Source organism: Primulina tabacum, chromosome 15 (genome assembly GCF_025594145.1).
Source record: "Primulina tabacum isolate GXHZ01 chromosome 15, ASM2559414v2, whole genome shotgun sequence".
NCBI lineage: Eukaryota > Viridiplantae > Streptophyta > Magnoliopsida > Lamiales > Gesneriaceae > Primulina > Primulina tabacum.
The window spans coordinates 37,797,871-37,818,426 of record NC_134564.1 but is presented as its reverse complement, the minus strand read 5'-3'; the positions used below and the strand labels follow the sequence as shown (position 1 = coordinate 37,818,426).

At 36.0% G+C, this 20,556-nt stretch overlaps 1 protein-coding gene across 2 annotated transcripts; it reads right to left on the bottom strand.

Moving 5' to 3' along the window:
* Nucleotides 1-1,113: 1,113 nt before the first annotated feature.
* LOC142527686 (ABC transporter C family member 2-like) lies at nucleotides 1,114-20,148 on the bottom strand. 2 transcript variants are annotated; one of them, XM_075632574.1, is made up of 28 exons: nucleotides 19,936-20,148; nucleotides 18,933-19,385; nucleotides 17,887-18,065; nucleotides 17,632-17,671; nucleotides 17,309-17,465; nucleotides 16,926-17,040; nucleotides 16,712-16,792; nucleotides 16,558-16,582; nucleotides 15,991-16,047; nucleotides 15,723-15,788; nucleotides 14,514-14,588; nucleotides 14,048-14,155; nucleotides 12,655-12,789; nucleotides 12,073-12,179; nucleotides 11,898-11,991; nucleotides 11,357-11,524; nucleotides 10,273-10,413; nucleotides 9,429-9,629; nucleotides 9,148-9,246; nucleotides 8,897-9,049; nucleotides 7,997-8,382; nucleotides 5,804-5,984; nucleotides 5,288-5,611; nucleotides 4,104-4,860; nucleotides 3,306-3,427; nucleotides 2,200-2,445; nucleotides 1,622-2,042; nucleotides 1,114-1,464 (listed from the first exon to the last, which is right to left on the bottom strand). In XM_075632574.1, the coding sequence occupies exons 2-28, from the start codon at nucleotides 19,263-19,265 to the stop codon at nucleotides 1,370-1,372; spliced, it is 4,866 nt and encodes a 1,621-aa protein (XP_075488689.1). In that variant the 5' UTR covers nucleotides 19,266-19,385; nucleotides 19,936-20,148; the 3' UTR covers nucleotides 1,114-1,369. The 2 variants fall into 2 exon arrangements, with proteins under 2 accessions (XP_075488689.1, XP_075488691.1); XM_075632576.1 differs by having other exon boundaries at nucleotides 20,016-20,114.
* Between the last annotated feature and the right edge of the window lie 408 nt (nucleotides 20,149-20,556).

Sequence of the window (20,556 nt, the reverse complement as noted above, 5' to 3'; positions counted from 1 at the left end):
TCGTTGCCATTTGAGATTCAAAATCTATTAATCAGTCGCACATAACTAATCGAGATTTCAATTTAAGTGAATATACTAAAACGAAATAATGGATTTATTTTATATAGACTCGAACTCATCATCAATATAAATGCAACTATTTATTGATTCTTGTTATTCTTACAAAATGAACATGTTTATTGGATTATATTGGCCTCAAATTTTTCAAATAATGTCGTGATTGGTAATATAATGTAAATGTGCGTCATTTACACACAACATGGAGTTGGTTCTCGACGTCACTTCAGTCGTTCTGAATTTCTGAAAACATAATGTAAACCAAGTTTAAATTTTGTATCTATCTAAAAATTACACATGAAAAATGAAAAAACTCTATAAATATGTAAGAAAATATAAAATGTACTTTCATGGGGCATATAATGACATCTCATCTTTTAGGCCCACCTGTAGCATCTCATTTACATTTCACCTCTATGTATTTCAAGTTAGACTTGATAAGGGGAAATGGATGTTAATTTTGGTGATTCTTTTACATTTCACTATCTTTTTAGGAAGTAGAAATTGCCAAATTTGAGCATCGTAGAAAATCTGCTCACTTCAGAGGCAAGAAGAAGAGCATGACTCCAGTCAAGACTGAGAAAACACGATCAACACTTGAAAATTTGCAATTATACATCATGCACCTGCAAGAATCAAATCTTCCTCAACCATATTAAACCTTAATGACGAGGAGCTGCATCCTCAAGTGACTAGTACACGACGAGGAGGCTGAGTACCCAATTTCTGTGACAATACCATTGCCATGATTCTGAGCTAACCTCAAACTAGCCTCCCCAAGGTACTCAAACATTTAACGGTATATTCAAGTGCATATGCTGACACAGTTTAGAGTCCATTGATGGTAGTCACACTACTTTTGAATTTGAAATGCCTAGACAAAACACAACGGTATCTGGTAGTGGTTGTTTTGGAACAGTGTGGACCTTTTCTTTTAACCTCGTATTATTTATATCTAACACCACATTCAAGATAAATTTCCTCCACTTATATGGCATGGCAACTGACAAGGATTAATTTACTGTTCGTCTCGAATTGCATCAGCAAATTTACATGGGCCAAAAAAAAAGATAAACTATGCATTCCACAGTGCAATGGCAGCTTAAATAGAGAAGCAACAGCCAATAGAGATAGTGAGTTACATTTGTGGTATAGTTGACGGAAAGTTAGTTATCCAATGTTAATTGCATGCAAATGAGGCAACAGGAGTGCTAAATTTGATGACAGGTAAACAACATTTTCCCCGTGCAAAAGACAAGATTCAAGCATCTCAAACTTTTGGTGAATGTCAACAAAACCAAGATTAATTGGATTACATCTCGACATGGTCCCAGTCGATTGTTCTATCTTCAAAATTATCCGCCTGATGAAGTTTGTTTCGACCAAGTCTACTCATGACCGCAAGACCTGGAAAAGATTTACATAAAATTGAGAATATACGATCACATAAAATACACCTAATAAGTCATGATTTACCATATTTTATGGCCTCATCCCATTTACCATCCCAGGAAATAGCACCAGGATTCATTCAAAGCTGAGATGAAGAATATATCGTGTTTACCTTCAATAATTCTGTAGAGAGATGACCACCATCGATGTCCAGAAACTTCGTACTGTTCAAGATTCTCTTCGATCTCTCTGTTGTGTTTCCCTTCCAAGACTCCCTGGAGAGTAATAACCGCATCCCTTGTTTTCTTGAGTATACTATTCTCTTCTTTGATTTCCAACTGCACAAGATCATTCTGTGATGAAGTGAGACTAACGGCAAGTGCAAATTGAGTAGCTGCAGCCCATCGAGAAGAGGCAAGCCATCTCCTATGCCCATCCAATTCCTTGTCTCTTTCTAATTTGCCATCCACTTCCCTTCTCAGTACTAAGCTGCGTAGATACTCGGCATTTGCAGCACCTGTACTCTGAACCATCTTAGAAAACGAACTTTCCTCATTTTGCAGAAGTATTTCAGGACTATCAAATTCCACAACCTGAGAAACAACGCACATACACTATTAGACGGTGAACGTTAAACACTGATCAAATTTCAAACTTTCATGAAATCAGTAGGTAGTTATTCAACCATTTGTATCAGTTTTTGCCTAGAATTAAAAACTGCCAACAAAGGGGATAAAAATGACACTGTACCAGCCCAGCATCAAGCAGAAGAATCTTGTCACAATCAATGATGGTATTCAATCTGTGAGCAATGATTAACATTGTGCATGTTCTAAATTCTTCACGAATAGTCTTTTGAATGAGAGCATCAGTTCGAACATCAACTGCAGCAGTTGCTTCATCAAGAACAAGAATCTTTGATCTGCGAAGTAGCGCCCGAGAAAGACTTAATAATTGTCGTTGTCCCACACTGAAATTCTCCCCTGCTTCTGAGACCTTAATATAACAGTACAAATATGAGCTCCGTTAAGACTTGTTAACAAAGAAAGTTCCAAGTCTGCGGAAAAATAAAATATGACAACTGCTAATGTATGAAAGTACCGAGGTAATCAGAGTTTAAAACATTGTAAAAATAATAAAACATTAACATATTTATATGCCAAGGTTGGGATAACGTTCTCAAGCCAACTCATAAAAAATTGTGGAGACACATGTTCGAAGATGCAGTCGTCGCATGCAGACGTGAAATCTAGCAATGCTGCTCAAGGGAGTCTTCCCGTCTTTTTGCATAGTCATATGGATCACACCTCGCAAATCAATTATGGTGAGGGATTCAAGAAACATCATTAAAAAAGGGAAAAATATTTAGCTACTTTATTTAATATTTCATCTCGACCCTGCTGTTTTAGACTGAACCATTATTGGTCAATGGTACAAACAAGTGGTGAATTGGTCAAAAATAAATGGGTGTACCGAAGGTGATTTAAGGAGGCATCAATTGGTGAGATTACATGGGATCCTTTTAAGAAATTTTTGGGGTAAAAGACCAACATTTCTTGGCACGTTCAGCCATTTGAGATTTTTTAATCTCACTATAGTTGATCTAATCTATACATGTCAGACGTAGGAGTTAATGCACATTGTATTCTGAATCCAAAAGATTTATTCATCATGACTGATTATATCCTCTCATTTCTTGGGAAGTATATAAGGTGGCTGATGTTGGCCAAGGGTAAAAATGCAGAGAATTTTAGAACTTTCTTTCATGAACGATCTTGTTCTAGTCTCCCTTTTATAGTGAAACAATAACTTCATGGAATTAACAATAGCAGGGACAAAAATTATGATTCATCTACCTCTGCGTCCAGACCCATGGAGTTCCTCCTGATTACATCTTTCAAATGAGCCCTTTCCAAAGCCTCCCAAAGGTCAGCATCATTATGCTCATTGAATGGATCGAGATTAAATCTAACAGTTCCTGTCATAATAAAACAAGGGATCGTCATAAGTATATACAGTGAACATAGAAAGAAAATGGAGCACATTAATATCAACTCCGCAAATACTCTCTCACTATTTTCAAACATCATGATGGAGTTTGTTAGACCTCCTATTGCCAAAAGAATATTGTCAGAGACCCCAAGTCGGGTATTTATTAGATGCAAGAAGGAAGAATGACTGGCAGTGCATACTGATCCTTCTATTGTTTTAAGCTTAAGTTACAAGTCCAGGAGACATCATCAATAAGAAGGATTTTCGATAATCTATATACAGAAGGCAAGTGTTAGGCCTCTTTGATCAATTTTCTTGGTCAAGCTTTCCTAACTGTTACCAAAGTACCAGTATCGGTATTTTTAAAACATTCGCTTAATGAGGTGTTGATCTGAAACATCTAGTATGAATCATGAACAGACCATGGACTTCGAGGCCGAAAGGAACATTACTTATAAAATAGCATTTTAAAGAGCTTTATTGGCAATTTAAAGGAAGATCGGTGATGTCAGTCTTGAAAATGAACATGGACATCATAGCCAATTTAACATATCATCATGTATGTGCCATGTCATTCAAATAAGGGAATGTTCAAAATTGTTCACATTTTGGACATGAAAAAATATTAGAGAGAGAAGATTAACAGTGCAAAATGAGCACACCTGAGAAAAGCACAGGTGTCTGTGGTATGATACCAAGAATCTTTCGGAGGTCCATTAATCCAAACTTTGATATGTCACAATCATCAACGTAGATTTTCCCACTTTCCAGCTCAACCATTCGGAACAATGCATTAAGCATGCTTGATTTTCCAGCTCCTGTCCGGCCAACAATGCCAACCTTGTCACTTGGGGAAATTGTGAATGATATTCCATGCAGAACAGGAGGGAGTTCAGGCCTGTATCGTAAAACAACAGCCTCAAATCGAATAGATCCTGCTGACGGCCACCCAGGAGGTGGACGATTGTCCTCAACAATAGCTGGACCTTCTGAAGGTAACTCTATATATGTCCCGACACGTTCCACGGCATTGAAACTATTTTCAGCCAAACTAGCAAGTCTTAGCACACCGGTCAATAGGCTAGTAATATTTAATGCATAACTGAGAAGTAAACCCATTGTAGAGGCAAATGCTTCTTGGTTCTCAGCCCTTCCATTCTGCATGACAGCAAAGGTTGCAGTAAACCATATCATGAGGCCTCCCACTGTCTCTAAACGAATTGCAAGCCATCGGTTTCCACTCATGTTAACAAGGGTGTATCTGATATTGTTGTCCATGGACTTCCCATTTATATCGGCCATTCGATCATACGCCTTGTACGCACGAATAGCTGATAAACCATTTAGTGCTTCTCCAAACTGAGCATACACTGGAGATCTAGTAATGGAATCTAAACGTTTAACTTCACGTGCGGTGCTCTGCAAGTTGCATAAGGTTTGAGTGAGAATTTGAAATAGTAATCCTACACTCAAAGCAGCACATAATAAAACTACAAATGTTAATCAATTTCATTGGATATGTGGTTTCCACTCATTTAAATAAGTGAAACCGACAAATGACTCTTGAAACTGGAAGTTACAAATCACCAATATGCTGCATCACAGGAATTGAGTTCACAAAATATTCAGTGTTGGCAAAATTTTCAGACCAAATCGAAATTAGAAATTCAATAAAGCCAACGTGTTAGACCCCAATTATCAATTTCAAGAAAGTCGGCAGATTAATAAAGCAGGATATAAGATTTCGATAACAATACATAATCCAAGATAAAATGCTTACTATTGGACAGTAAAGAATCAATCAGAAAAAAATATAAAATAATAAGGAAATATGGATGATGCGTACCTGGTAATACAGATAGGCCACATAAAACAAGACTAGAAGAGGCAAAATGGCCCATAGCGACAATATGCTCACGATTCCGATTAGAAAAAATGTTGAAACAAGCTGGAACACTTGATTTAGAAACATGTTTCCAAACGTAGCTACATTTCTATCAATGTCTCCTAGATCTTTGGCAAATCTGTTGATAACTCGTCCAAGTGGATTTGTGTGAAAGAAAACCATTGGAGCTCTAAGGATAGAGTTGAGCATAGCGTTATGCAACCTTCTCGCAGCATAAAGGCTAGAAACGATCAGCCAAAACGAATTCGCTAATGTCACCACAACCTGAAAAAAAACAGATTTAGGCAACCATTGAGATTTTTTGTTATGCTTCATGCAGCTATAACTCCAACCTCCAGAGCACGTTAAAGGAATAGGTACAAGCAAAGGAATAAGGGAAAATTCATTTCAGCAAGCACAAGCTTTAACATGCTCAATGAAATATATAAACATTTGAAGGGCTCAAATAAAACTTACTTGACCAAATGAAAGGCCAGAGTAAACCAAATTGTAGAATGCTGGCCCATGTATATTTGAATTGCTTTGGCTAGTCCAATAACTTAGCCATATGCTACTTGAAATCCGTAGGACTTCTGTTAGGACATAGCACATCAACAGAATCATAACAACCCATGCACCTCCCAAAGCATTTTTGTATCTGCAGAAGTTCCACAAAAGTTAAAAGATATATCTGTACTAAACTAAAAAATGTAAATCTTGAACTGTGTATCTCACAGTTCTACAAAGAATATCACGCAATTTCTAAAGCACCCTCAATTGATATGTAGATTAATTATGCTTGTTAACAATTACCTGATTAATATTGATCTTTAACAAATTATTTTAAAATGAAATTAGAGTAAAAAAAGGTTCAGAATAAACAACCAAACATCGCACACAATCCACACGATCCCCAAATAAAGGCAAGGATCATAGGACGTTTTTTTCAAATTGTAAAAAGACATAGTGATCATTATCAATTGTTTTGTTTTACCATAGTTTGATTAAGGGCAATAACTATACATTGATATAACAATAGATCCAGTAATATTGTCCTTTAATTTTCCAAAATAATGAACAAATGGTCGGAGAGGCTATTGAGTTCATGTAATTTATTAAGATTCGTACTAGATAAAAATTATCAAAAAATAAGTACTGAGAAAGTCTTAATTTCGAAAGGTTATTAAATGACAAATTAATTTAAGATGAAACCAAGTAGCTTGACAGTAACAATTTTTGAAGTCGTAACAGGTGAATCTTATTCAAAAACCAAATGTGAGGGGCGGGGTTGTTGCTCTCTGCTATTCAAATCAATGTATGACATAGATTATTACTACGAGACACCGTTCTCTGCGTCAATCCAGCAAATACAATGAACCACCACCGTCAAAAGCACTCTCCCCCTCTTACCAAGGTTGCGCCCTAGATCAGTCGCAAATAAATCCTTCGTTGTCCTCGGAGCTACCCAAACCAGACCCATCTCCTCGAGAGCTCTATGCCAAAGACATCTCATGAATGGGCAACGAATAACAATGTGATCTTACGCCTCCAAGCACACACCAACTTTGGCAGAGAGAACAAGTGGGCCAAAGCTTTTGCAGGTTGGAAGCTTCCCTTGCACTACAACCCACGAGAAAACGAGAAAAGTTGAACCTTCAATGGGATAGGCGTTTTCCAAATGACACGAAAGAATGAAAACTAAGTAAAATCCCTATCCGGAAAAAATGAGTCATATAAAGATTTAACCGTGAAGATGCCCGAAGAATCCTCAACCCATTTCCTAATATTCGAAGCCCCTAAGGACTCTACCAAAAGACTCAACTCATCCGCTTCCACGCCGGTCAATTCCCACCTAAAATGTAAATTCCAAGAAACAACCGAAATAAAAAAGGAATTTTCCAACTGTGCTAAATGGGAAATTGATTTATTGTGAAATAAAGATAATTGGAATAGAGATTGGTAAAGATCTTTGAAAGATGAGTCCCCCCACCACACGTCATCCCAAAATCTTAAAATGTTACCCTTTTTTTAACACAGTCCTCACCGACCGGAGGAAAACCGGGTAATTCTAGAGATAAAATTCCAAAGGATTCTAAACGTGACGTTGCTAGCCAGACTCACATCCCATCCATTATCCTGCATGACGTACTTGCTTACAATAACTTTCTTCCACAACAACTCTCTTTCATGTGAGAATCTCCACCACCACTTTCCTAGAAGAGCCCTATTCCTTTAGCAAATATTCTCAATACCCAGACCCTTTTTTTCCTTTGGCGTGCATACCTTCTCCCAAGCAACCCAACGACCATGTGAATCCTCGTCCGCTCCTTCCTAAAGAAGTCTCTCATAATCTTCTCCATGACATCCGCTACACCTTTTGGTATTCTAAAAAGACATGAAATACATTGACAAAGCATTCAATACCCCTGAAATCAAGGTCAATCAACTTCTTCTAGATAAAAACGCCTTCTTCCAACTCGCTAATTTCTTCGACATCTTAGACAAAACGGGTTCCCAAAACGAAATTTTCAATGGATTACCTCCCACCGTATCGAGTCAATTAGCAGTATATCTCAAGGCAAAAAGTACTTTCAAGAAGTTATAGCTTAATTATAGTATTAAACATTATTTTCAATTCAAGTTTACATAAAAAAGTAAAGACTACATTACCTCATCATAACATGCCAGCTGACAACCCCAGTTTCCCGTTCTTCCTGCTTGATCAAGATAGATTTGCCTTCTTTCTTTTTGTTTGTGCGAATTTCATCTTTAGAAACCTCAATGTTCAAACCATTGGTAACAGGTTTAGAGGCGTCACTCTCAATTTTCCCATCTGCTTCCTCATCTTCAACAAATTCCTCCATTTTGCCTGCATTTTCCATCAGTTTTTGGAATAGAAAGCCATTGTTTGAGAGCTCCTCAAAAGTTCCTTCCTCTTTCACCATACCATCATGTACCAGAAGAATTCTATCTACTTGTGATAGAAAATGAAGCTGATTTGTTACTAGAACTCTAGTTTTTCCTCTTAATTCCCCTTTAATGCATTTTTCAAAAACCTACATATGCAACAAGAGCACATAAGACATAGGATGACAAAAACATAAAGTTAAAATTGCATTAGCTGAAACATGACTATTAGCTCCAGCATATATCAGAGACACTAGAGATCGTGAGGAGTAAGCAATTGACATAGGATGACAAAAACATAAAGTTAAAATTGCATTAGCTGAAACATGACTATTAGCTCCAGCATATATCAGAGACACTAGAGATCGTGAGGAGTAAGCAATTGGATTCCTTCACGTGTTTTCTGAAGGAAACATTCTTCATCGTTACATGGATTAATCGATAACTATCCAATGACCAATATCCACATATATTATACCGAAAATACTGCATAGTTATTTCCATTTAAATATGGAAACCTCTAAAGATGGCAGCTTGAAAGTTGGCCGACAAAAGTGTTAATACATGCAGCTAAGATACTAGCTAAGCAACTATGATTGTTTAATAGACTGATAAACTAGGTTACCTTGAACTTGGGAATTTTGAAATGTTACAGGCAATTACCTGTCGCGCAACATGAGCATCTAGAGCGCTTAAAGGATCATCAAATATGTAAACATCAGCATTAGAGTATACAGCCCTGGCCATGGAAACCCTCTGTTTTTGCCCTCCACTGATGTTGACCCCACGTTCACCAATTTCAGTAAGATCACCACCCTAAAATAGAAATATTTGTGGCTCCATAACCAATCAGGAGTTACAAATCAAGAACAATAAGTTTGTGAACCAGATGATGACACTCTTAGCATCTTTACCGGCAATAGTTCAAGATCATGATGCAGGGAAGTCACGTCTATCGCCTTCTCATATCTTGCAGGTTCAAATGACGAACCAAACAGTATGTTGTCACGTACCTAAGAATGAAAGTATTCATCTTATGGAGTCATTTATACTTAAGAACAACGTGTGTTCTAATTAATCCAAATTTACAATCAGATTCCACTAATGCAACAATTATAGTTGCAGGGTCAACTAAAACCAAAAATTTACAAAAGGCTTCGATATCAGTAGAAAAATAAACTATCATTCAACTCACAGTCGCATTAAAGATCCATGAAACTTGTGGTACATAAGCAGCTTTTCCTCTAATGGCAACAGATGCATCTGCAACTGAAGGAATCTCTCCCAGCATTGCTGACACAAGCGATGTCTTTCCTTGCCCTGTACCACCGACAACTGCTACTAAGCTACCAATAGGAATATCCAAGTTGATATTTGACAGTGTTGCCCTTTCTGCCTGTTATAGTTAATATATAGTAATCCAACATGGTCACGTAAAAATAGCATTAAGTGAAACAGCAACTAATTACACCACAGGGAAAGATATTTACTAGAACAATTGAAAAAGGGAAAAATTCATGGTTGCGTTGATATGACGAGTTAGACAAATGATGCATCACTTGAAGAAACCTTTTTTATATCAATGAATTATTGCGACAAGTAGGTGAAAGCTATACTGCTCAAACACAATGCAAAATATTTACTCCCACGACGCATGAAGCTGAATGTTGATAGTTTTCCTCGTCTAAAAGTAAGAAATTGAACGCCATTTGAGTGAAGAAACTACGGCGATGAGTCAAAATAGGAGATGAAGAATTCTCTACAGCTAACTGCTCAGAGAATTGTTTATTTGTATGCATGGTGCTTGGTAAGTTTTTCGATATTCATAGCTACATCTCATCAGCACAGCCATAAATTTCACATGAATCAATTCAAGACTTGAAGAGCCAACAGATATAAGATTTAACTGTCAAGTAGCATCATCAGATACCACCAAAAAATATGTTGGTTTTTAAACGATAACCATATGTTAAAGAATACTAGTAAAAAATGGGGCAATAATTTTGACAGTTCAGTTCAAAAGAATATAACTAATAAACCTTTTTCTCCCAAGAAAAGTATCCATTCTTGATTGAGATAGCTGGTAATCCTGGTTCAATGGGTGGGTTAGGCAGAAGAATTTGCTCTTCAGCCAGAAGAAGTTCCTCAAGACGTTTTAGCGAAACATTAGCATTCACAACCTGAAAATTTATAGCACAAAATAGGTATGAAACCATTGGTGTACAGTTTATACACTGAAAAACTAAAGAACAGAGAAAGAAAAATGCAAAAGTGGCCATTAGCCCGTGAGTATGAAAGTTTTTTCCTTGTAAACAATGTCATAACAGGAAACAGTTTCATCAATCAAGTTTTTAATCACAAAATTTCAAAAGCTTAAAAAAACCTCCACAAATACCATTAATCTATAATGTTGATGTGAAGAGTAGACAAATAGCTCAAACTTCAAAGTATGATGTCCGAAATTTGTTTGACTCATACTGTGACTTGAGCATGATTACAACTAATACAGTGGAAACTACATAATCATAAAAAAGTAGCGATTAAAACAGCATATTACAAATATCTCATATATTTCACAATAAAAGAGCGACCATGCACACTCCACTTACAGGCAGATTCCGTGATTGAATAACAAATAGATCAAAAGCTATAGATACCCAAAGAAAAATAAAGCATTCGTGAGATTTTGTTTGGGAGTTTTAGGTAAATGTTTTCGGAAAATAAATTGTGTTTTGATCTTGATTGGGAAAAAAAATTATTATTGCAAATGTTAGATCAAGTTAGAAATTGTTTGATAATATAAAATTAAAATTTTAAAATATTATATATTGAGTTAAAATCTAATATAATGATAGAGAATTTGTGGAAGTGACAAAACATTGAGTTAAAAGTAATAATTATATTGTAGATATGAAAAAAGGATAAAATATATATTTGAGGAATATAAATTAAAACGGACGAGAGTGTTTGGTTAAGTTGTGATTTGTGAAGGAACAAAAATCCTTCCAGAGATTGAAAATAAACAAAGCAAATATGTGTGGCAACATATTTACATGGGGAAAGACTAACGATCTCATCAAGAATGTAAAATCCCGATGGATATCTGAACAGCTTTTATGGTACCTGGGTTATCATATTGGGAAGCATGAACAACGGGAACCGTAGCACTGCAAACAATGAAAGAGATGTAAAAGCCCTTGCCGGTGTCAGATCTCCTCCGAGCAAAGTAAATGCCCCAAATGAAACAATGATAACCACAACAGGAATACTGTTTAGCATGAAACTGTTCAACTGCAAGTTCACCAAAAAACCAAATACCAGAGACTAGTCAAAATCAGGATTAAGGAAAGGACGAGAAATCAGTAAAAGAGGAAGGAAGGAAGAATGAGCGAGGTATAAGGATATACAGCTGCAATAAGCTCGAATGAAGAAAGAAGTTCAACAACCAACCCAATCTCTCTCTAATAATTCACAGAGACAAGAGACACATAGAATCTGCAACCAATAGCTTTGACATAATCGTTTTTTATTTGACTCACAATTGCTACACTTATCTCAATAAAACAACACAGGGCAATGGCTTCAAATTACATGAGCCTAAAATTTAAATGCATTCATCATGGTTAGCAAAATATAAAGATAGCTTCTTAGAGGAAGACATTACAGCTCCCAGCAGCTGAGCTTTTCGGTACCATGACAACTCCTCGTTCCGGACACTTAGAACATTCGCCTGGAAACTATTCTCCCAAGCATAGCATCTGAACCAGTGTGGCGTGAGAAAGGTTCATAATTAATAGAAATGTAACATGGATTAAGACATTGTTGTGTGTGAAACTTACTTAACAGTGTCCATAGCAGCCAAAATTTCATTCATGAGTCCAATTCTCTTGTCTGTGCGTTGCAATCCTTCTTTTGTGAATTTTTGCATCTTGCTTATCATAATCGTCTGTTTAGATATGTCAGCCAGCATGTAAGAATCTGATGCAAGACAAATACTACGGATAACTCAACATCAACTTTCACATTATTATTATTATACAAGTTGAAATCTTGGTGACACTTATGAGATCTCCAGAACCCAACCACATTGCACTGAGTAACAAAATTCCAAAGATTCTCACAAGGAACTTTTAAACATGAACCACAATTTGGAGATATAACAACTTTTTATCGTATTAATGTTAGTTAGATCTTTCCATGTTTTCCTCATTGGAGTGGACGGACATGTGTTAGACCTAATTGGTATTCCATTTCATATGCACAAAATAATTCCACTATCCTCGATGAGATATCTCATGCCTAATTTCTTTAGAGCTTTAAAAAAGAGAAAAATGAGCAAAGAAAAGATGGTATCATAGAAGACAGAAAAACCACAGGAGAAAATAAATAAGTCAAATTAGAGATATTTAAGTATTGCATACTTGTATTGGGAACAATAGAGCAAGTATCAGTGACCCAAGAAGCGAAGCAACACCAAGCTGCTGGTAAAGAAGAACCAGCGCAACTATGATGCGGAAAGGAGCTGACCATAAAGTGTGAAGGGATTGGCTTATTTGCTGTAAATTGAAATAAAATGTATGGTAAATCAACTGATAAATCATCATAGTCAAATTTACTTTAAATATTCGGCGCACACATGGGGACTTGCTGCATACTTTTTCAATTATCTGATAAATGGACACATAGAGTGACCTCTTAAACAAAACAAATGTAAATAATCAAACCCTCGTAATTGGCATTTGTGAATCAGCTGGAAAAAATATATGATCACTAGAAAGCAATGATATGAAGAAAAGGAAAGGGTATCCTCATCTGTAATTTTCAGCTTGACTCATCTAGATCGAAAATCACTTGTGGACAATGTGTCAGAAATTATAAAACCCATATATTAAGTAACACTATCAAACCCAGTTTTACCATCTGCATGGCGAATTCCTCAAGAATAGTGGAATTAAAGAATCTGTTCCATAATTTCATCTCAACCCACAACAAGAAACAATAAAAATCTCCTTTCGTAGCCCATACTGATAAAAAAACACCATGGCACAGCACAAGCACTGAGTTGTCAGGGAAAGGGGTATTGATCTTCCACTTCATTCTATTGAAATTACTCTCGAGTCTCTCTTTGATGATTTTTTTTGTCACCTTACTATAAAAGTTTACCTAAATCTTGTAACTAAATGTGGTGCATAGTGCATACACATGTATAGATAACTAAACTCAAAAGGTGGCGTAGGAGTAGGAATAGTAAAAAATACCGAATTTTAGGTAACCGAGAATATCAAATTTACCAAAATTTTCGGTATACCGAAATTTTCGGTACGGTATGAAATTTGAAAATTTTCAGTATACACCGAAATACCAAAATAATATATATAAATTAAAAAATATATAATATTTTTAAATAGTAAAGTTAAACTTTTTTAAAAATATAAAGTATTTTTTAGGTATAAAACGATATATGTTAATGCTGTACAGAAATCTCGATATACCACGATATTTCGGTATAATCGGTGTGTTAATTATCAGTACAGTATCGGTATAAATATTTTTACTACCATAATTTTTGCTACGATATACGGTGTGCATTTTTTGGTACAGTACGGTATATCACCTTTACATAGGACGGCCTCTTGGTGCCTAGTGAATGAAATATTTACCTTTGAAAATGAAATACAGTAAACTGTCTTAAGAATTAGATCAAACATTGTAATCATACATGGGAACCAATATGCACCAATAAAAAATTCAACATGGTTCTTAAGAATAGGTCAACAATAGACAGGAAAAAAGAAATAGAAATAGAAAATATACCTGAAGAGCTTCAGAATCTGTCGTCATCAAATTTGTAATTTTACCCGATGGAAACTTTTTGCGGCTCTCATGTGTCAGCCTTAGTGATTTGCGGAACACTGCAGCAACCTACAAAACATTATCCAGTTTTCTGAGAGCCTTTTAGTAGTTTCAGGAGCGTAAAACATATATACCTTCCAATCTATATAAAATTCCACAATACTTCCCACATCCACACCTGCACCCACACCTGATATTCCCTGATACATCTCCACAAATGTACCAGGAAAGTTTTAATCCTAAACAGAGGTTAACTGACTTTGAATACGCTGTACACAAGAAAGGAACGAGAAACTGCCTTTAACACGGGCAAAGAAGTCCCTCAAACCAATTCAACAATCATGATCCTTTAAATCAAGAACAAGCCCAATAAAACCATATCAATTAGAGGATCGTGGCCAAAGAATAATGCAGAAAACTTGCTAACCAGAGTTGATCTGAGTCGATATCCGACACGCATAACATTTTGAAAATACTGAGCTTCACATAACACCCCAAATACCTGAAGGAACAAAATTGTAGTCATAAAAGCCACCAAGAGAAGCAAATCATCTTAATAACAAGGAGAGCAAGGGCAAAAGTATTCATGACAGTAAAAATAATTTGAAAATCTGTCAACAAAAACTGGAGAAAAATAAATAAGATAGACAAGAAATGGGAAACACCTGAAATCAAACCCGATATCAGTGATTAGACTTACAAAAACTATAGAGACTGTTCTTTCTGATTTTTACAGAAGTAAGACATATTACTACAAAGTTTAAAGACATGTACACCGTAGCAGAGTAAATACCAGTATTTCTCTGGCAGAAAATCACAAATGCAATAGGTTTACTACCCGAACACTCGGTAAAATGCAAGCATCTGTCAAGCTAGTAAAGCTGAATGTTGGATCTCTATTCCTTTCCTTCTCTACCAATAAGAATTTCATAATTCACATGTATGATTTTACTTGCATATACCACAGCAAAGCTGTAAAAAAACCAATAATACAGGAACCTAAAACGGGACTTTAACTCTTAACAAGATGTTGTAAATGGCAGGAGGCAGTGGCAGCGCAGTCAGTCCAAGCCGCCTAAGCGGTTGAATTTTTTCTAGTAAATCATGCAATGTATAACAAATAATTTTTTTTTATGTAATATATGTAATAAAATAATGTTTATGCATAAAAAATCTTCATACAATATAATACAATCTAGACAAAATAAATATATAAATGCAAACTAACAAGAGAATTAATGTGGTGGCTGATGGCGGAGGCGGCTAGAGGCGGTTTGAGACAGGTGGTCGTTGATGGTGGAAGACACTTGAAACTAAAAATAAATACAAAGAGAGTGAGAGATGTTTTTATTATATCTATGATTTTTTAAATTGATTAACTTCAACTGGTGTTTAAAATTATTTGACTTTGATAATTGACTATGATTTTAAAATCATTGACAGCCACCGCCGCTTGCTCGGCCACCTCCACCGCCTGCTCCCCTGCCTTGCCCGTCGGATAGACTCGGACCGCCTACAGAGACCGTCTTACACAAAGGCGGCGACCATTTAGAACACTGCTAAAACATCTGTAGAACTAAATGCAGTGTTTTTTGCCATTCTAAAATAAGATGAGGAAAAAGGGTGTTATACGTACCACTCCGACAAAAATTGAGAATGCATAGATGTACCCAATCCAAGCGGGATCCCCTTGTTGCATCGACTGTTTATGTCACCAATAACACAAGTAAGAAATGTAAGAGCAATGGACATATATAAGAAATGTGGTGGCAAGGGAAGGGGATTTACGGTAAAGACTAAAGAGCACTGAAACAAAACAATAACACATGGATGTGGATGCGCAAAAGAAAAATAATATACAAAACCTCTCCTCCAACAAGACATCTATAAGAATAGTAACTAACCTGTAAGAGTCGGTTTAATATAAGGGGGCCAATAAATTGTGACAGATCATTCCCTATCTACATGTTGAAAAATAATTATAACCAAGTTATGACAAAAGAATTTCAATAAACGTGCTAAGTTTTATGAACCTAATGTAAACACATAAAATCTGCAGAAAAAAAGCCCTCAAAGTTCTGGATGAGTGCATACCTTTATAGATCGAACCTATATGAAATGAAACTTTATAAATGCAATTATAAATTAGTTTAAAGGCAAAAAACCAAAAGTTCTCCCCCCATAAACCACCAGGTAGTAAATTAAAAGTTTGAAAGAACATTTCTTATTCGAACACCTTGGTCCAAAAACCCAATAAAGAGTCCTGAGAAAGTCATAAGATTGTTTACTGTGACCTTCAAATACTGCAAGGTTGAACCCACACAACTTTCCGTCCCACATTTATTGCTGGTAGTGAAGCATGGTCATGGTCATGGTCATACTTGCAGTATTTTCTAGATACTAATTAGTTATAACATTTCAATCAAACAAAGCAAATGATAAAAATAAAGCAACCAAAATCAGACCACTACCTTCCAGAAGCCTCCCCACCAAAACCTGAGAATGAAATGCACATAGAGGATGTTGGTAAAATATTTTAAAAATCAGATATATGCATGATAATGTGTTTGGACAGGTTCAAATGATATAAGCCAAAACCTTTCAAGCAATGGGTTTCATGATTACCTTCCCCCAAGGCTACGATTTAAAGCTCTCAAAAGCCAAGGTTTAGGTCTATGAAGCTCCACAGCCCAAGATCTCTGGAACCTAAAAAATATATGTTCAAAAAATTATCTTTTGCCCCATAAATTTCTTTCAAGGAAAGTAAACAAGAAACACAAGAATTCTTCTGTAAATGTTGTCTATACACATGTAAAGGAAGAAGTATATGTGCACATACAAGTTATTGAGTGTTTCTGTTTTATCCCAAGTATCAAGTTTCCAGACATCCTTCTCTGTGAGAGGCCTTTTATAGCCCAACTGCATGACTGGATTCATCCACCCGAATATAATTTCTAAAAGACAAGTAATTAACCAATTATTAGTTGAGGAAAGGCATTCAATAGAACCACATAGAGCGACACTTCTAGGTTGATAATATTTGTTAATATAAAACAAGTAGAGGCGTGTATAGGGACAACTGAAAACGCACGCACACAAGGACGCACGAGCACGCACACACACACGCACGCAGAGATTGACATCCTGACATCTGAAAATATCAAAACACAACATGAAGGCAGTGACAGCAATAAATAAAGCGTGCAACCTATAATCACGTACTAGAAAATATGTTGGCGCGCCTCTCTGGACAAATTTGGTCCTCCTCAGAAAGTTCTTCATAGGCAGTATTGTCCACAGATTCAATTCGTATGGGAGAATATCCAAGATAAGGATTCAAATCAGGGATATAAACAAATAAGAGCACACCAAATAAAACCTGCAAGGCCACCAAAGAATGGACAGAAGTTGGTTCTGCTCTGCAGAACAGAAGCACTTAAAAATATCTTCGCAGTCTCAGGTATGCTCACTATTGTAAATGGTAACGGAAGCGAGTCCTAATATTTTGAGGATAAGAAAAGGTACGAGACTATAAGTAAACATACCTTGACAGCAACTCCACTGATATACAAACACAAAATAGACCTACCAAGATAGAAGACAGGGAATGAAACAGTGTATTTAATTTAACTAGGTAAAAGTGTACCCAGCTATCGGAGAAAACCATGATATGAAAGTACAGTCTACAATTCCATTTACTCGTGGCATCAAGCATTGTGCAGATTTAGAAGATATATGGACTATGGAGACTTTGAAATTGGACTTATGAGAAAGTGGAAAATTATATAGAGAGAGCTAACCAATCATAAAAATCCTTCACAGTAAGGGCCAGATTCAGCATGACAGCATCCCCCACCAGTGCATATATAACTCCACATCTAACAGACCAACGGGATTCACGGATGTAAACCTTTGTTTCTAGTCCAAGCATCACAAGCATAGAGCACCATGCCACAGCCTCAATCGTCAGTGAAACCATCTTAAGAAATATAAACTCCATCAGGAGGATTTAAATCGTCTTTCTTATATCATTATCTAAACACAAACAGAGAAGTGAAGATCCTCAAGCCACAGTCGATTTAATTTCAAATATGTTACCAGAAAGACCCCATATTTTAAACCAATATTAAGTCAAACCAATAACAATTGCACATAGACACAGACATTGCAGCTGCGCTAATTCAAAGGAATTGCAGATTGAGGACCAATGTACATAACCAAAAAAAATCACATGAGATATTAAATCCTAAGACCCCTCATCACATTAGATATGGCATCGTACATCATGAAAATGTACATATTCACCATAACCACAATAAAAAATTAAAAAATAAAATTCAACGCACAGTTAACTTTTCTTTCTTTTTTTTTAGCAACGAAGACTGAAACAGAACTGCTATATTAAAAAAATGCAATCTGAGATTCATTTTTGTTGATTCGAATGACTCATAAAAAAATTTCAGAACCAGATAACAGAGCGTTGTTGCCCCGTCAAAAAACAGACTCTACTCATAGAATCAGTGAAAAATCTAGGAAACTCATAAACCAAATAAAAGTATATAGATATAACTCAGATTAAATCTCTAACTTGAATCTTAGCCAATAAACATATATTGACTGAATCCCGGATCACCGAATTTTAATTCCAAAGAAGATATAAATTGGGTCGAAGGCTTGTGTTATGACAATGAAGGTCGTTGGCTGCAGATGGAGTTCAACCTTGTCTTTTAAATTCCCAAGGTCATTGAATTACTCATTCTGAAACCATAATCATTCCATAAGAATTCATGAAAACTTAAACTCATAAATGCAATCCAATCACCATATTTGCTGAAGAGCATTTTACCTCATATGGGGGAAGAACATGCTGACTATCCACATTAAATGCTGAAATTCCCGTTACCAATCTGCACAATGCTTCTGCCATGCAACAAACAGCCAACAACCCCAACACATAATTGTAGTAATTAGACCTCAACTTGAATCTCTGAACAGAATAATCTTTCTTCAGTCGCCATAGCCGATTTACGGACAGCCCCAGAACGACGAGGTATGAGATGCAGATGACCAAAGAATCTGTGGCACATGGGGTATAAGCTCCAAAAGCATTTTCCACTGCTTTTGACCATACCCCATTCTTCACTGGCCTGCAATACCATTCAAATGGTTTGAATTCCATTTCAAATAACCTGTATCACCTATATTATTTTGATCTGCAGACACATGTTTTTCACGCTTTCTGCTCTACTGAGGTGATGATTACTAAAGTTGGAAGACCGAATGAGATTCAATAATGTTCCTGCAAAGATCCAAGTCAACCATCAAATTTACTGTAGGAAATGACTAGCGTGATTACAATCAACTTCCCAGCACCCAAAAAGGATTGTATCTATTTGCAGCTATAAATCAAAACAATAGTTTTCTTCATTTTTTCCAAGTGAGCCATCTAGACGTGAATTAGAGAAACGAGTACTTCTAAACAATTCAATCATTCAGTACATGTGCTTTCCCTCAATATCAAAAAAGACGCAAGAAGATTTTCGAGCCTAAATTTGTGTATTTAAAAAAATAAAATAAGAGAGTCAATTTCGAGCGAGAAACGCCAAAGAAACCCGTTCATATCTTCCCGTCATCACAAGAACTGCATCGTACATATAAATATATTTATTTTCACGATAACCCCTCTCAGAGATTAATTTATTTTCTGGCATGTAAGATCAGATCTTGGAACGGAAAGAATATCCCAAGAACATGATAGAATGAGAAATAAACAAGAACCCATGTTCAAGGAAAAGAAATAAACACTTTGCAGTCCTGGAAACTAAAGATGGAAAAAGATCAAAACATACATGAACGGCAAACGGCTATTGGTTTATACCGTCCATCTGCAGATGTTCAAACCAAAGAAACAGAGACCAAGAATAATAACGAACAGGCAAGGTTATCGTCAATTTGTAAGTAAAGGAAAAAACAGGGAGAGAGAAAGATCGTAATCGTGATGACTATACGGAAAGCGATCCTGGATTATTTAGCATAAAGAGTGATCCTAGATTTTGTGGCACGAGTCGGGATGCTTTCTCTGGATTTCGTTTTTTTAATCTCAAAAAACTAAAAACAATTAGTTTTAGGAACGAGAGATTGACTTTTCGTTGCCTTCGAGATGACAAGTCACTGCTTACGAGTGTGGGTGGCATCAAAAGAGTATATATACGTATTCTTTTGTAATGTAATAATCAAGACTTTTGTGTCAAATGAGTGACCAGTAGGTCTTTTGTGAAACGCGATTTCACGAATTTTTATTTATAAGACGGGTCAATTCTATCGATATTCACAATAAAAAATAATATTTTTAGAATAAAAAGTAATATATTTTTCATGGATGACCCAAATAAGAGACTCGTCTCACAAAATACGACTCGTGAGACCGTCTCACATAAATTGTATCCTAATTTTATCATATATTTGGACTA

What these genes read in the sequence shown, in the direction of transcription:
- LOC142527686 (XM_075632574.1), bottom strand. Translation starts at nt 19,265, where the DNA reads ATGGAATTCAAACCATTTGAATGGTATTGCAGGCCAGTGAAGAATGGG. An exon ending in GGTGGGGAGGCTTCTGGAAG is followed by an intron (nt 16,048 to 16,557) that starts GTAGTGGTCTGA and finishes TTCAACATGTAG; the next exon opens with ATAGGGAATGATCTGTCACA. An exon ending in CTGGCCTTTCATTTGGTCAA is followed by an intron (nt 5,612 to 5,803) that starts GTAAGTTTTATT and finishes GTTTTTTTTCAG; the next exon opens with GTTGTGGTGACATTAGCGAA.